This window comes from Taudactylus pleione, unplaced genomic scaffold (genome assembly GCF_031769625.1).
Source record: "Taudactylus pleione unplaced genomic scaffold, aTauple2 ptg001049l, whole genome shotgun sequence".
In the NCBI taxonomy this organism is placed as follows: domain Eukaryota; kingdom Metazoa; phylum Chordata; class Amphibia; order Anura; family Myobatrachidae; genus Taudactylus; species Taudactylus pleione.
The window spans coordinates 27,032-44,794 of NW_028285450.1; the positions used below are offsets into that span (position 1 = coordinate 27,032).

Sequence of the window (17,763 nt, forward strand, 5' to 3'; positions counted from 1 at the left end):
AGAGTCTGCAGCTCAGCGACGCCAGACTACTAGTTGAAAGGCGCGCTGAGCTGAGGGGAGGAGCCGCTAGACAGGGAAGGCTTCCTCCCCTGGCTAGCATATTTAACCCCCGGGTTTCCGGCATCCCGCTTGCCGTTTTATTTACCCTGGTAGTATAGTGGGGTATGCCTCCGCTGGAGGGGGGGGCCCGCCGCCACTGCTAGCGCCCCCGGTCTGTCCCCTAGACCGGGGGCATGGGACTGCATTTAAAAGGAACCCGCACACCGCCGCTAATCAGCGGTGCGCGGCTTACCTTGATCTCCCCGGCGTCTCCGGCAGCAGTCCCGGGGGAAACCAGAGTCCGGCTAGTACAGACTCTGGCTTCCCCCGCCGCGATCCCCAGTTCAGTGCTGGCGTCGCGGCGCCAGCAGGGAGATGGAGTGGCAGCGTGGGCGTCTGTACAGACAGCCCATCGCTGCCGCTCTGGAGAAAAAAACTAAAAGTCTAAAAATAAATTTAACCTAGTTAAATAAAAAAAGCATCCGAAGGGTGACCCGACTCAGGGCACCTTCTTAAACTGAGGTGCCTGAGGTGCGGGGTATAGGGGAGGTTGGACCCAAGTGCATCCTGGGAGCAGCTAAAAGCTTTAACTCCGTGGTGCCCGAGGATCCAGCTATACCCCAAGGTCACCCTGTGGACCCCTATGGACCCTGAAGTAGAAACTTTAATTAATGCACTCAGCTCCTGCTTTCACTATTGCAATAGATTCTTTACTAGATTTTCCCTAACCAAATGTTCACCCCTACAATTTATTTTGAAAGTAGCGGCTAGACTGATTTAATCTAAATACGTCCCTGTTCTGCTGCACCAGCACTGTCAGTCCTAAATTGGTTGTCTATTTTACCAAAACCAACATAAACGACTTCTACTAACATTCAAGGTCATCAAAAAAGGACTACACCAACACACATCTATTCACTTGTTTCAATATATCTTCCAGTTTGACCCCTCAGCTCTGACCAAGACTTCAGTCACGCATTAAGGCCGGGCACACATCAGAACGTGCATCTCGGTTGGCCGTACACACTGAACGGATTGCGCGCTATATAGTACATGGCCGCATTCAGTTGTATGCTGTCGTCCGCTGGGTTGTCCCATCTGCCGTGCAGCTCAGCAGATGGGACGACCCTGATGTCAGCGAGCGGGAGTGCATGGTAGTGCGTACATATCAGACGGTGTGTGAGATGGGTCACTCCAATCAACGGGATCGGACGACCTATCTATTGTGTACCCACCTTTACACTCATTACCTGCGCTCCTATTCCCAGGTACAGGACATTTTTCGTGCTGTACAATACCCCTCGATCCTGATTTATTTTAAAAAGCAACGAGCCGGCATTCTTAGGTAGTGAATACCATAACCGTCTCTCGGTCACCCAACTAGACAGCTGCAGGGACACATTAACACCAGTTTCAATAGATGCACTCACATGCTGTCCGGTGGCTCCATGTAGTACAGGCAGGTCTGGGAGCAGCTGCTCGTCAGTGTAAATAATGCAGTGCGTTGTGTGGAAACTCACAGCAGTGATACACGCAGGATAGATTAGGAGATCAGAGCAGTTTCACAGAGTCCCAATAAAGACCCCTGACGCCTTTCTCAGTGACAAGATTTTTATCAGATTGTAAGTATTGTGCTCAACTGGCTGTTCTCACCAGATAACACCACAGTTATCGGGGCTGAATCCCCATTAAGCAGGGCTAATTGAATAGGCCAGGGTGATCAATTGGCCCACGTTAAATTACCACAGCTAACTGAATCTCCCCTTATATATTTTAAAATGGATTGTGAGAAATGAAAACAACAAAAATTCTACACTATATAACATACACACATATACACTAAATGGACAAATGTATTTGGCCACAACTGTTAATTATTGAATTGAGGTATTTCAATCAGGACCATTGCTACAGGTGTATAAAATCAAGCACCTAGCCATTCAGTCTCCATTTGCAAACATTTGTGATACAGAATGGGTCGAAGAGCTCAGTGACTTCAAGCGTGGTACTGTGATAGGATCCCACCTTTGCAATAAGACTGTTCGTGAAATTTCATCCCTACTGGATATTCCACGGTCAACAGTGATATTATTAGAAAGTGGAAGTGTTTAGGAACAACAGCAGCAACTCAGCCTAGAATCGAAAGACCACATAAAATCACAGAGCAAGGTCAACGACTGCTAAGGCGCATGGTGCGTAAAAGTTGCCAACGCTCTGCTGATGCCACAGTTGAAGAGTTCCAAACTTCCACTGGCATTAATGTAAGCACAAAAACTGTGCGGCAGGAGCTTAATGGAATGGGTTTCCAAAGCCTCACATCACCAAATCCAATGCCAAGCATCAGCTGCAGTGGTGTAAAGCACACAGACACTGGACTCTAGAAACGTGTTCTGTGGAGTGATTAATCACGCTTCTCTGTTTGGCAGTCAGATGGGAGAGTCTGGGTTTGGCGAATGCCGGGAGAACATTACCTGCCTGACTGCACTGTGCCAACTGTGAAGTTTGGTGGAGGAGGGATAATGGTATGGGGCCGTTTTTTCAGGGTTTGGGCTAGGCCCCTTATCTCCAGTGAAGGGCAATCTTAATGCTTCAGCATACCAAGACATTTTGGACAATGCTATGCTTCCAACTTTGTGGCAACAGTTTGGGGAAGCCCCTTTTCTGTTCCAACATGATTGTGCCTCACAGTGCACAAAGCAAGGACTTTAAAGACATGGTTTGAAACGTTTGTTGTGGAAGAATTTGATTGGCCCGCCGCACAGAGCCCTGACCTCAACCCCCTCGTGCACCCAGGCCTTCTCGTTCAACATCAGAGCCTGACCTCATAAATGCTCTACAGAATGAATGGGCACAAATTCCCACAGAAACACTCCAAAATCTTGTGGAAAGCCTTCCAAGAAGAGTGGTAGCTGTTACAGCTGCAAAGAGGGGACCAATTCCATATTAAAGTATATGCATTTGAATACAATGTCATTACAGTCCCTGTTGGTATAATGGTCAGGCATCCGAATTATTTGTCCATATAGCGAGATAGATTGTGTGTGTATAGTGTATAATAAAAAAAAAAGGTTTTTTATATTATATATATATATATATATATATATATATATATATATATACACATATACATACACACACACATACATATATACACACACATAGTCCTGTAAATGTGGAATAATGTGTGGACGAGATTCTAACTACCGTATATATAGTATAAGCCGAGTTTTTCAGCACTTTTTTTTTTGCTGAAAAAGTACCCCCTCGGCTTATACTCGAGTGAAGTGTAGCGCTGACCGGACGGAGTTCGGTCAGCGCTACACAGCACAAACACACAGCCGCCGGAGCCGGCAGTTTTGTGTTTGCTGTAATCAGCAGCCGCTGAGAGTCTGTCAGACTCATCGGCTGCTGCTGCTCCCACTGCGGGAGCCATCTTCCGGCTCCCGCAGTGGGTAATGGGAGAGACGTCATGAGTAATGACGTCTCTCCCATGCAAAGCGGCCGAAGGAGCGGTTAGCGGCGGGACCAGGAGCGGGGATTTCAGGTAAGTGATTTTTTTTTTTTTATTCTTATTACGTCTTTCTCTACTTGGGGGGACTACTGGGGGCACTACAAGGGGGCGATTACTACAAGGGGCACTAAAAGGGGGGATTACCACTGGGGGAACTACCAGGGGGGGATTACTACAGGGGGCACTACCAGGAGGGGATTACCACTGGGGGCACTACCAGGAGGGGGGGGGGATTACTACTGGAGGCACTGAAAGGGGGGATTACCACTGGGGGCACTACCAGGAGGGATTACTACTGGGGGCACAACCAGGGGGAATTACTACTGGGGGCACTACCAGCTGCTGCTATTTCCCACACTAGGCTTATAATCGAGTCAATAAGTTTTCCCAGTTTTTTGTGGTAAAAGTAGGTACCTCGGCTTATATTCGGGTCAACTTATACTCGAGTTTAATACATGACGTGCAACACACTGAATAATGTTCCAGTCAGATTATAATAGGATGGGAATAGAATTTAGTAGGGCAATATGATCCAGTCACATAGTAATGCTAGATGGGGGTCAAAGGTCCATTTGAGAAGAATAAATGTAATGATGATTGAATGGTGTAGGGGGTTGGTATCTGTGTGGAATAGGTTGAAGATTGTAAGGAAATTTGATAAAACAAAAACATTAAAGATTTCCCTGAACTCAACTTCTTTTAAGCTAGGGGAAAGGTTGTTCTAAGGGAGGGAATACCACAGATTTGATGCAGCTCGAGAAAAGCGCTGTATTCTGGAATGGAAGTACCTTGGAAAGAGCGGATAAGTTATTTTGGGGGATATTGTGATACAGGACAATAGACGTCAGTCAGTTCAGTTTTGTTAATGGCTTTGCATGTTAGTAGCAGTATTTTATATTGGATCCTGTAAAATACAGGCAACAAATAGCAGTATTAACTCAGCGAAGTGGTAGTAGTAGAACAATTTGCAAGGAACATTATCTATAAAAGGCATTGGAAATTAATTGTAGGGGTGAACATCTAGTTAGGGGAAGACCAGTAAGAATGGAATTGCAATAGTCAATGCAGCATGGAACTACACAACGCGCCGTCGTCCACTGCATCGTGCAGTGTGTAGAGACGGTGCAATGCATCGTGCAGTGTGTAGAGACGGTGCAATGCATCGTGCAGTGTGTAGAGACGGTGCAATGCATCGTGCAGTGTGTAGAGACGGTGCAATGCATCGTGCAGTGTGTAGAGACGGTGCAATGCATCGTGCAGTGTGTAGAGACGGTGCAATGCATCGTGCAGTGTGTAGAGACGGTGCAATGCATCGTGCAGTGTGTAGAGACGGTGCAATGCATCGTGCGGTCGCATCCTGCAGTCACTTGGTACACACTGAGTAGTGTATACCTAGCATAAGACTACTTCATGATTGACAATTAAACAGTCAAACATAATGGCCCAGTGCTTGGCAAACTGAAATAGTAAATTCACAAGGACCATGAGTGAGAGCGCACTGGGCACATGGATATTGCGGAAGAGAACAAGAGGGAAGAGGGCCCTGACTGCTTACAGATTCAGGGGAATAGAATCTGAGGTAAACTGTCAAGAAAGAGGTGGGATGGAAAAGCGGAGTTAAGCAGCTGGACAGCTGCTTAACAGTCATTTAAGATACATTCGTAATATTGCATACAGACTGATCTTTGCTCAGAAACCAGTTGGCTTAATCCAATTGCATAAGAACAACCATCTCACACCTGGCCATGAGGACCTTGGGTTTAGTTATACAGATACCATCAAAATTGCATCAAGCTCACTCTCACACATGATGGAGCTCAACACACCTGGAAGGTGGTCTACTACATCCAAGGGCAAGTATCATCTTCTACATATTATTTGGTTACACACTCATGGCCAGATATGGAAACATAGATTATGGCATATTACAAGTGTGAAACCGATGGCTTTTATGGTAATTGTTATTGTGTAGTTGTGTGAATTAGTTCTGTGGTAGTTTGTATTATAAGATATGGCATTTATTGATCATAATGTATTAGTCAGGTGAACTTAGGTTTATAGCCGGAGTGGGCAATAAGCAGCCCACAAGCTGCTGTGGGACTACACATCCCAGCATTCCCTGCCAGATCAGGGTATAATAAAACTGTGTTAGGGCAAACTGGGATATGCAGTTCAACAGCAGTTGAAGAGCCACGTATTGCCCACCACTGGCTTATAGATATGGAAGTGTGGGGCCATGCTTTGGTAATAATGATGTAGATAATAAAATATAATCTGCTCTATGATGTAGTTACCTTTAATGGTGTATGTCTTAGATTCTATGGGACTTGCATGGTATTTGACAATCTGGTACTAGGGAAGTTTAAATATAAATGAAATGTATAAGCTGCTGTTTAAAGACAAAAGGAAACCAAAATGGATGCCATGCGGTTTTCCTACTCCCACACATCCCCATAGCTCCATTTTACTTGACTCCCGAAACAGACTCTGGGCCTGACTCAGCCTTGGGAATAGAGAGAGATCTCTCTCTCAACTGATCATCTTGGTGAAACCATGCTGCACTGCAAATGTGCAGAGAGATTTAGATTTGGGAGGAGTGTTTCCAAACGGACATCTAAATTGTAGAGTAATAATAAAGCTGTGCAGTATTTGTGGGCTACATGCAAAAGCAGCCAGTATTTACCCCACATGCAAAAAAATGCATGTATTTACACCCTTGAATTGCAATATGGTTTGTTCAGGTTCACAGTTAAGTGAGAATTCTCACTCTATTCCCAAGTGTGAAGCAGGCCCTCTGTGTACATATACTCACACGCACATATATAGTACTTTCAAGGATTGCTCAACGCCAGATCGTCATCTCCAATGATCTTCAAACAATCACTCCATAGTGAATAGTGCATGGTTTTACCAATATGCAGTTTCTTACTCTATTCCCAAATCTATGTCAGGCCCTCTGTTTGCCTCAGACGTGATCCTGTCCTGACTCCTTCCCCTCACTAGGCTGCTGCTAAGCAACAGGACACATTGCTAGCTCTGATTTGCTCTCACTTTTCTGTTTCAGCACTACGGGCAGCTACTTTACTTCAACTTGGTGTAATGGTGCATATCCACTATGCGAGTGTAGAACGACTGTACGATTACAACATCAAAATCGTTAATCATCCTGTGTAGTGGATAATGTGCCCACACTGATCGATATGTCGTTCAGTGTAGGCACCCTCCCTCATCCCCGAATATGCACAACCTGTCGATATCGGCAGGCTGGCCTGCATGTTCAGGCGATGACAAATGCCGGCAACGACCAGCGGGAGCACGCATCGCTGGTCGTTGCCAGCATATATACTGCATGATTAATGAACGAGTATGATGTCGTAATCGTACAATTCATGTAGTGGGTATGCACCTTAAGATTACATTGTTTTCTGTGACTGCCTCAGTAAAACCATCACTGCTCAGCAGTGGGGGGCTGGGCTGGGGGGGGGCGGCAGGGTGCCATCTGTACATTTCTACTACTGGTGGGCCGCCGGCTCACCCAACAAGCAGGGAGAATTGTTGGCTTGCCTTTTAGTGTTTACACTAACCACAGCAGCCTGTCAGTGGATGTCTGCCCTGCCCCCCGGTCACGAACTGCGACCCCCCCCACTCCTCCCAGCCGCATCACTGGCGGATCAAATTTGGCCACCAACAGCATTAACATGGCGACGCAGTGGAAGGCTTCACCTCCCTGAGCTGAGAATGTCAAGAGTGTGCAAAGCTGTCATCAAGGCAAAAGGGGGCTACTTTGAGGAAATTAAAATATAAAACATTTTGATTTGTTTACAACATAATTCCATATGTGTTCTTTCATAGTTTTGATGTCTTCAGTATTAATCTACTATGTTGAAAATAATGTAAATAAACAAAAACCATTGAATGAGACCAGGGGGATTTATTAAGTGCTAGTGCTGACCAGCACTTAATAAATCCCTCTGGTGAGGGTTTTTCAAGTCTGAGTGCTGCCTGCCATTTTGGATTGTATGCATTTGGGTTTTTACCCCATGAGAGAGGCACCAGAGTCTATATATGATCATGTAAACGGATTCTGAGGCAAGAAGCTCTGGCCAGCTGAAGGTCACACATGGCTGAAAAATTAGCTAGAGAAAGGACCCTTCATTATTATGAGATCCCCCTCTTATTGCCAATACCGGAGTTCCTTAAAAGAGACACCAGGTATACCACCAGGTCCTTCCCTCCTAATCATTCCACTGACTTATATTTTATTAGAATTATATTATTCTCGAGATGAAGAAGTCTCTTCCTCCTCTACTTAAGCTACTTTGTTATATTTCCCCTTCCCTCCCTTTTTCCCTTATGTGTCATTCGTTATTTCTATATCTGTGAAGCTAGCTATGGATATTAGTGATATACTATTTCAGATAATATTATTTAATTGACCTCTGAATTTGTCTAAGTCAATTTGTACTTATGATCAGGATAAAAAGGTCAAAATGTTCTAAATCCATTTCTTTTTTTCATCTACATTGCGAATATTTGTATCACTTATTTGCTTGTTCATATTATCTATAGTCATTATGACTGTATCTGTTTATTCATTGTATATTCCTTGGATACTATTTTTGGAAAAAAAAAAATCAATAAAGAAAACCAGTCCCTCAGTTCCATTATTCTATCCAATCATCTTTCAGTCACTGCAACACTCACACTAAAGCGGATAACTAGTAAAGAGGTGGAGAACACTTGTGCATTACATCCAGACCCTCTACCCAATACCAGGTGACATACTACTGAATTACCTGCACAGGGGTGTATAGCAACATAGTGGGAACAGTGAGGTTTTAAAGGACAGGATAGGAGAGGGCTGGGAGCTGAATACTGAACAACATCTTCAGGGGCAGGGGATTTAGGCTCTACCAGGAGATACGGGAGAGCGGCATTTTGTCTCCTGCCAGCTGAATGGTTTTTACAGCATTCTACATTCGGGAGAAACCTAGACCTTAGTTGTTAGGCTGCTGGAATAGGAAGCTTCACGCTCACGCAGAACATTGCACATTAGAGTTTTGTCTTTGGATAGGCACACTGGCAATGATTGCTTTGACTGATATCGGTCAGGACTTGGGGCACGGAGTGCTGCCTTCTTCCGGGAACACAGTATGGGTAATATCTGAACTAAGGGACTGGTGATTTATTTAATTACTGTAGCATTTAATGTGATATTTTATTGTAATACACCTAAGACTGCTCATCCACTTCTCTGGCCATGCTCCTCCCAGAGTGCTCAAAGGAGGGAGGCATTCAGCACAACCTTACAGAATTTATCACCACGTGCTCCAGAACTGGTACTGGCTTACAGAGGAGAGAGGTGATCAGTATCGATCTTATCCTGCGTTCTGATTACTTTCAGTGACAGCTCGAATATACAGAAGTTACAAAATCTTGAGCGCTTTGGAAACTGCAGCACCTGTTCAGCAAGACCATCAGCTGGCATCCATAGGCTCCTATACACAACAATGAGTTTTTGTACACCGTTACAAACATAACAGGTATCCTCACCCCTTAAGCTGATTGGCTGGTGAGAATATCACACTGAATGGTCTGTGTTCAGCATTCCTAAGGCCAGGTACACTTCAGAATGATGTGTATCCCAGACGACCACACCCAATGGAAGTATATACTGGACGGCCATACGCACTGCACGATCCGGTGTACAACCGCACGATATACCCTTCCATCCGGCATTCACCTGCATGCTGTCGGCAGCCTGGACAGCCCATCTGACGTGCAGCACATCAGATAGGACAACTTTGCTGCCGACCCACGAGAACGTGCAATTGAGAGTACACACTGAGCGATATGGACAATATATCGTTCAGACCACATCGGAGCAATATATTGTCCAATATATCGCCTGATGTGTACCCAGCCTAATGCTGCATACACACGGTCAGATTTTGCTAAAGATATGAACGATAACGATTGTAAAAATCGTTCATATCGTTGACATGTAGGGGATGCATCGACCAACGATGCGCGTTCCCGCATGTCAGATGACGACATCTGACAGACTGCTTGCAGACAGATATTGACGATTTCATTCATTTTAATACTGTCAGATATCTTTCATCGTTGATGAAACTGTTCAATTCGTTCATCAAATCTGACCATGTGTATGCACCATACGACTATCTCATCTCCACAATATCTCTCATCAATTTCTACCCACATTTAACTCTGCTGCTAACTGCATTCATACATATCTGCAGGACATTTATAGCAAGGACTGAATCTGTGAGAGAATTACCTTGTTCTCCTATCTTTTGGTCTAATCATTATATTATCTTTTTGAATAGCTGGTGGGAGGGTCTAGTGTGTTTTTTATTGCAATACTCACATGCAAAACTGTAACTAGACGTTTTGGTGCCCTGTGCCAGAAAGGGCATTAGCGTCCCCCCCCCTTCATTTTTCAAATAGGGATAGTGCATCCGAAAAGGGCCATGTCCTCATGGGAAAGGGCCAGGGAAGAGATAGGGGACGCTAGGAGATAATGGGGATAAAAGAAGAGGAAGCTACAAGTGAGAATGATAATAAACAGGAAAAATGACAGGCCCAAAATGGCACCCCCTGCCCTGCGTTGCCCTGTGCCATGGCACAGGTCGCACCGCCCTAGATACGGCCCTACTCACATGATTATATAAATATATCTGCAATAATCTCATGCATATAATGACATACGTGTAGTATTTTTTAGATGTAGATACTCATGTTTGCTAACATTTACCTGAACAAATATTTTTTTTTATTTTAAACCACAGTATTGGTTATATATAACTCAATTTTCCATTGATTGATTAATGTAGTGCAGTTTGTCTTTTTGAATTGTATTTCCTCCTTAAAAGATACATTTATAACTCCCAGTTGTCTTGCCTGTGAGATCATGAACCGTAATAATATGCTGGGTTACCTAGTGAGAGAAGGCTCCACACCCAGGTGGTATACATCTGGCCTGTTTTCATTCTTGGCAATATGCCACAAAGACAGCAAGAAATAGTTTGGTAAACATTGTGATATTTGATACAGGTTTTAAAGTTAAGAGGAAAATTAAAGTCAATAGAGGAAAAAAAAAAAACTAAAACCAGCAAAAGTTACTGTCCAGGGCATTGAGATGAGAAGCGCAGTTTCTGGCTATTGCAGCTGACTGTTTCTGGTTTCCTCAGATTGGTGAATTGTGGTTTCCATCACTTTGATAGCAAATATTAACCAACATTCATTATAAATGCTCTTTAAACTATAATAGTAATCAATGTGTGAACGCAAGCTAATTCAAAACTTCATATCTTATTGCTTACTTTTCAGCTATCTTTGCAAATGAATGGCTGTGATTAGAAGAGTAACCCTCATTAGTCATCTCATCACTCTGGCAGGAGTGCAAGTCTGAGGGGTCAGAGTCATCCGTCTGATATTTGTCATACTCCTGAGATCTACGATTGTAGGAAAAACAAAAACAATTATAAAACAGAAGCCATACAAAAAAGTTGTTGCAATTACACATGTACTTTAAAGCTGGCCACACACATGGCGATGTGCACACGATCAGCCGATGTGTACGATTTCCCTTGCAACTCTCTCCACGGCAGCTCTGCACACGATTTGGTGTCCAATCTTCATATGATCTCTCCTGCATCCAGACTTTCACTGTGCATCGGGTCCTAGATTGTCAGATCTGCCCTACTGCACGGCAGATCTGATTATGCGATGTGCAACCAGAGGGGACGCGCATCGCATTGTGATCGTGAGTGGGGACTCACGATTTACTCTCAATTTGGCCATATTTTACACGATCTGTCGTTCCAATGTGTCAGAACCGGCCAGATCGCGTAAAATATCGCTATGTGTGTGGCTAGCATAAGGCCTTTTAATTAAACATACAATTTTATTTTGCAATTCAATATAGCATACTGTATTCAAATTTGGAAAAAAAAGAGCCTGAATGAGAGTTAATGCCTGTCCAAAAGAATCAGTAAATACTGGGGACTAAGAGGAAAGTATTCATATCCTGGAAAAGTAGAGTTTAAAATATAGTTCTATTTCTTATATAAAAGTTTGAGGCAATATTTTTTATGGGTAAGCGATGGTGGAAGACTTTTCAAATTGAAAAGCAACAAAAAAAAAGTAACCTTGGTCCTGGGCAAACTGTTTGGTAATGCAAGGTGTGCAAATACTTTATTCATTTTTATTTGCATGCATGGTGAATACAGTAGTAGCTGCTTGTGCATGTAGCCCGCAAATGGTGAACAGATTTGCACTACAATTAAGATTTGAGCTAGCATTTGCCCTCCTCCCAAATCTGTATCTTTGCACATGTTGTGGCAGATTCTGAGTTGGGTACAAAAAAAAAAATAAAAAAAATAAAGCATGTAACTTTACACCTTGTCAAAAGCCATGCTGCACTGCAGGTGAGGTAGATGTAAAATGTGCACAGATATAAGGGGCCCATACACTAGCGACGATTGTAGTGTTCTTGCGATCCGGAGTTGCAGGATCTGTGAAATCCAACATGTTGGATTTCACTGTTGCTGATCACGATCAAAATAAGACCTTGATGATCAAACCAGTGAAATTTAACATTGATAATTTCATCAATCCTCCGACGGATTGCCGGAACATCGATGACTGCTGGACGGCATTTCTGCCCAGCAGATCAACATTTCTGATTAAACCGCAGGATCGCGCAAGCCATCGTTAGGTGTATGAGCCCCCTTAGATTTGGGAGGAGTGTGTCCAAACAAATCTAAATTACAGTGTAAAATAAGGCTGCCCAGCATTTGTGAGCTACATGCATAAGCATCCAGTATTTACCACGCAAGCACAAATATATATTTCGCCCCTTGCATTGCAACATGATTTGTTCACATGCAAAGTTACTTGCTTGTTTTGCTTTATTCCCAACTCAGAATCAGCCCTCTGCCCCACCTACCGTGCAACACAGATTTGTCAAGGTGTAAAATTACTTCTTTCCTTCTTTTTTTAAACTAGCACATTAAGGAGCATGATTTCGAATTACATGCTTCCTGTTGGGTGTAGCTTAAAGTCATTAGTTATTTCTCTCAACTTTGTCCTGGAGGAAAATATTATAGATATGTAAGCAACAAATTATAAAAATGTTTAAATACCAATGTAATTTATATATTTGCAAAGTAAACAAAACTGATTAACTTACAAAGAAATACTTAATAAATGGTCATTGGGTTCCTCTGCAGAGCTGTCAATATCTTCTTTTATAGTTCTTTTGATGCCTCTGCTGGACTTCCTGTCAGTGGACCATCCGTTGTCAAATGCCTACAAATTGAACATGACATATAATAAATGTACAAAACAATAAAAGATGAAAATATGTATAAAACATGATTTTTCTTGAATTTTTTTATCATCATCATCAGTTACACACCATTCTCTGTCTATTTTGTTAATACTTCTTCCTGTGCCTTCTGGACCTAGTTGTGTTGTCTCTTCTTACCATCAATAAGCAGTAATTACAGATAAGGCACTGGTTCTATTTAATGTATTTGCCCCGAGTCCTTTGCGGATCTCATTACACCCTGTTGTATGCACGGTTCCTTGTGTGGCCAACCAAGGAAATTTCTTGGCTATTTAAACCCTTCAGTCTCGCACTACTTCTTTGTCTGTGAAACAGTGAACATTGGGTCCGATTCTGCAAAGAAGGCAGTTGCTAATATGCACGCAATCGGACGATTGTTGTGTACTGCTCATGCATCGCAGTACACAAACTAGCCACTGTGATCGGGACTGCAATTCCAGAAGCTACACAGACCCATTGCAGAGTGAATGACAGGAAGTGCCGTTTGTGGGGGGGGGGGGGGAGGGGTTAGTGGTCAGGCGACACCAGACTGACTTGCTCCGGTGGTCTAGTGGGGGAGCAGATGCAGCGGTCACCCCACTACAGCAACTTCCAGCAGGTCTCCAACCGCCGAAGGTACGGACTGCCACGCGAGCGGGGAACCACCTTACTTGCGTCCACGTGCTTCCGGCTGCAGTCTTGGGTCCCAGCATTGCCGCTAGCCAAGCTCAGCTGGTGCCTGCCGAAATCACCAGTCCGGTTACTGGTGTTGCGGCGCCAGCGGGGGTAGGTGGAGTAGCAGCACAGGTGTCCTTTAGGATGCCTAGTGCCGCTTGCTCTAAAGTAAAAATAAATAAAATAAAAACCTAAAATAAAAAGCTTGGGACTGCATGAGCAGCCCCCTGTTATAAAGGTGCCTCTGAATCTTGTCACACCAAACGAACAACTGAATGCCTGTGGCCAGGAGCGGGGTATATGTGGAGGAGGATCTGAGGCAGGGGTCTTCAAACTTGGCCCTCCAGATGCTGTGGATCTACACATCCCAGCATGCACTGCCACCTTTTTGATATAACAGCATGCTAAAACTATGTGCAGTGCATGCTGTGATGTGTAGTTCCACAGCATCTGGAGGGCCAAGTTTGAAGACCCCGGATCTGAGGCATCCTGGGAGCTGAAAGCTTAACTGTTTGGTGCCTGGATCACTTCAACCACATTTCCCCCATGGTATCCCTGTGGATCCCCATGGACTATGAAGAAGACAGACCATATACCATGACCACCTTTGTCCATCATGGTACTGCAAAATTGCATTCAGACCCTTTCCTGTTTTACTTTCTTAACAATGTATAGAAGCATCACCACCAGAGCGGTAAAACAAGAGATATGGTAAGAACTTACCTTTGTTATCTCTGTTTCTACGAAGTCCATAGGGTCCACACGGCTGACCTTGGGGTATAGGTTGGGAACCAAATCCGGGCACCACGCAGTTAAAGCTTTTAGCTCCCAGGATGCACTTGGGTCCACTCTCCCTATAACCCCACCCCCAAGCCAGAGGCACCTCAGTTTGTAAGTAGCCAAAGGAGGAGAGAAAGAGAGAGAAAACTGGAACACTCAATAACCATACTCACAGAAATGGGAGACGGAAAACCGGTGACCAACCACACAGCCCATATGAAGCCAGATGCGTCAGAGCGGGCGCCCTGTGGACCCTATGGACTTCACAGAAACAGAGATAACAAAAGGTAAGTTCTTACCATTTCTCTTGTTTTCTACTTCAGGGTCCATAGGCGGTCCACAGGGTTGACCTTGGGGATGTCCCAAAGCAGTTCAACCAAGGGTGGGGGACGCTCCTGTGCTGAGAGGAGAATCCGTCGCCAAAAAAGAAGCATCCTGAGAGGCAAAGGAAACCAATGCCTAGAACCTTAAAAAGGTGTGGACAGAAGACCACGTGGTCACCTAGTAAGGCAAAACAGCCAAGGCGCCACAGCGAGCCGCCCACGAGGGTTACATGGCCCGAGAAAAAACAAGCCTCAACGACAGAAAGGCCTACCCATGGGTAGGCCCCTGAGGAAGACAGACGAGGCCATCCAGCCAACATTTGGTTATAGGCCGGCCAGCCTTTCCTGTGAAAACCAGAAATCGCAGACCACCAATAAGGAGTCCGATTTCCGTAAGGAACTTGAACGGATCACATAAATCCAAAGAGGCCGGACCACAGTCAATGAGGCCACACCAGCCGAGAGGACTGGGGACTGAATGGCCGTACCATAAGTTCCAGAATAATATGGAACCTAAAAACCACTTTAAACGAAGAAACACAGGTCGAGAGCAACTCACACCCTGACATGATGCCCTCCAGAAGAGGGAGCCACATGAGAACGCTCCCAATTCAGACACTCTCCTGGTTGATATAAAACACCCTGAGAGAAAGAGAGAGCCTAAGCAATAGACCATGTAATGGCTATCATCACCAGCGGTTCCATTGACTGTCCCCAGAGGGAACGAAGAACCACTACTAACTCCCAAGGAGTCCCTAGGGAGGACAAATGGAGGCATAATCCAGAAAAACACTCCAAAGGATGAACTGGATACCAGAGTGGAGCAATTCCATATCTTAACCATACTGACAGTGTAGAGATCCGCACAGTCAGGAAGGCCAGGCTGAGGGTGAAATCCAAGCCAGCCGGAAGGAATGCCAGAATATCTGGAAACACAGGTACAATACCATAAGAATTATAGCTGCCACAGTTCGTGCTAGGTCCCAGCAAAAGCTGATCTATGTGCTCTAATCATTCCAACGACGACAAAGCCAGGGAAGCCGTAAGACCACTGTAGGGACGCAGTCAAAGACAAACGACCCAGGTCCAAGGCAAAACCAAGGACCCTGAAACAACAGGTCCGAGCAGTGAAGCATCAGGAACGGAGTATCGATGGAGAGACTCAGAAAATCCAAGTACCCCTGACATCTGTGGCAATCAGGAGCCACCAGCAGGAAAGCATCTCCGTCTCGATTGAAGGGAGACCGGAGAACACAGGTACGCAAAGTGGAAGGACCACTTCACCGACAAAGAGTCACTGAAGGTTGCTTCAGAATCCCCAGAGCTGGACTGTAACACCATAGTGTGATAAAGTCAGAAGGCCAGGAGGGTCACCTCAGGGGCGCCCCCCTGCTCACCAGGAGATGAAACCTCTCTTGGGGAAGAGACTAGTCCCTGGGATGCACGTCGTGACGGCTGAGGACTCCCGCTTCCCCATGTAGAGCTCCTGAAATGAACGCTACTGAGATGGTCGGGAGGAGACCCTCGGACTATGTCCGAATGTGAGACATACCTGTCATTGCCACCCAACGAACAGTGTTGCCAGAGGGAAGGCCCAAGACAGGCTAAAGTTCCAACAAGTTAATTGACAGGGTGGAATCGACAGACATCCAACTGCACTGAAATGGATGCGAACCAGACACTGTTCATAGCAAAGAATACCCTGGACGAGATGGCCATAGCCACCCGGAAAGGGACAGACTTGCCTCCGGAGAGAGAATCATCGTTTGAACAGTGATCCGACAGTAAAAACTCGTTCCATCTGGAGATAAGCCAATTATGGAAAGGCCTGGAATGGAACTGAGCCCATTCCACCCTTCCAAAGGCAGACACTGAATAGTTGACCATGCATCCCAGAGTGTAAAGACATATGTCGACTGCATAAACATCCTTGTACTCCTAATGGAAGAGTGGAGATTCCGTCTTACACCAGAAGAATTCACAGCTTCTGAGAATCCAGCAGGGCTCCTAGATGAAGAATACCCCAGGAGGACTTTTTCCCCGTTGATTAAACATCTGCACCCTGCATAAGCCATGGTCATCCAGACCTGGCTGTCAAGTACCCCGGTGATCCTGCTAAGAGCAGGAGGCCGTCCAGGTACAGGAGCATTGGGATATACTGAACAGGAGAACTGTAAGAAAATCCAAAACGCTGGTAAACCCCTGTGGGGCCGAGGACAGTCCCAAAAGGCAGAGCCCGAAAAATTGTAAGTGTTGCTGTGATACAGCAAACCTCAGTCCATGCTGAGGAAAAAGGTCTCTGTAAGTACCCGTAGGCACACGTCCTGTATATCCAGTGATACCATAAAGTCCCCAGGTTGCAAACATAGTATGATGGAGCATAGGGATTGCCTCCTGAGCCCAGGTAGCTTTAGGAACTGGTTCAGGAAATTGAGACAGCGAATAGGCCAAAGAGGACTATTCAGCCACTGCACCAGAAAGAAAGCAGAACCAGTCCCTCGCTGAGAAAGTGGGGATGGCCTAATTAGCACCGCTTATCGCAACAACTGTATAGCTTTCTGGATTTGAAAGGCTCTGTTCGGGTCTGAATAAGGGCCCGCGTACCATCACATGAAAAGAGGCCGCCTGAGCAAAGAGAGGGCGTACCCTCCTACCCACGTAGCCGCGGCAACTTGACACTAGTATCGGGCGAACTGAGAAAATCGCTATCTCACAGTGGTAGGCCTGTCTAGTCAGGCTGAAGATATATCCGTAGGTTCAGAAGCAGGATCAGCTGGCAGTCCAGGCCTGCTCGGTACTGGATATGTCGGCCCTTGTAGAGACCGATAGTCTATGAAGAAACAGACCTTTAGGCTGACACAGAGGACAAAAAGACTTCACAGACTCAGTCTGAGGCCTTGTAGTGGGCATAGCTGAAGGCGGTAAACTTGTCGTTAGTAATACTGCCAATGTAACTACAATCTTGTCAAGGTCAGGACCAAACAAGATCTACCCAATAGATGGTATCTGCACCTCTGCATTCCCAGAACGCAGCCATAGAGTATTACGGAGGATACAGTCGCAGTCGGAACTCTGAAAGT

The 17,763-nt window shown here is 45.2% G+C and overlaps 1 protein-coding gene across 1 annotated transcript in view; it reads right to left on the reverse strand.

Moving 5' to 3' along the window:
* The window catches only part of LOC148453970 (uncharacterized), a 110,705-nt gene that overhangs the window by 15,967 nt on the left and 76,975 nt on the right, over window positions 1-17,763 (reverse strand). The window contains exons 9-10 of the mRNA XM_088461438.1: window positions 12,768-12,886; window positions 10,897-11,028 (exon numbers count right to left, since the gene is read on the reverse strand). Of these exons, the coding sequence (XP_088317564.1) occupies window positions 10,897-11,028; window positions 12,768-12,886 (251 nt within the window). The remainder of the gene's footprint in view (window positions 1-10,896; window positions 11,029-12,767; window positions 12,887-17,763) is intronic.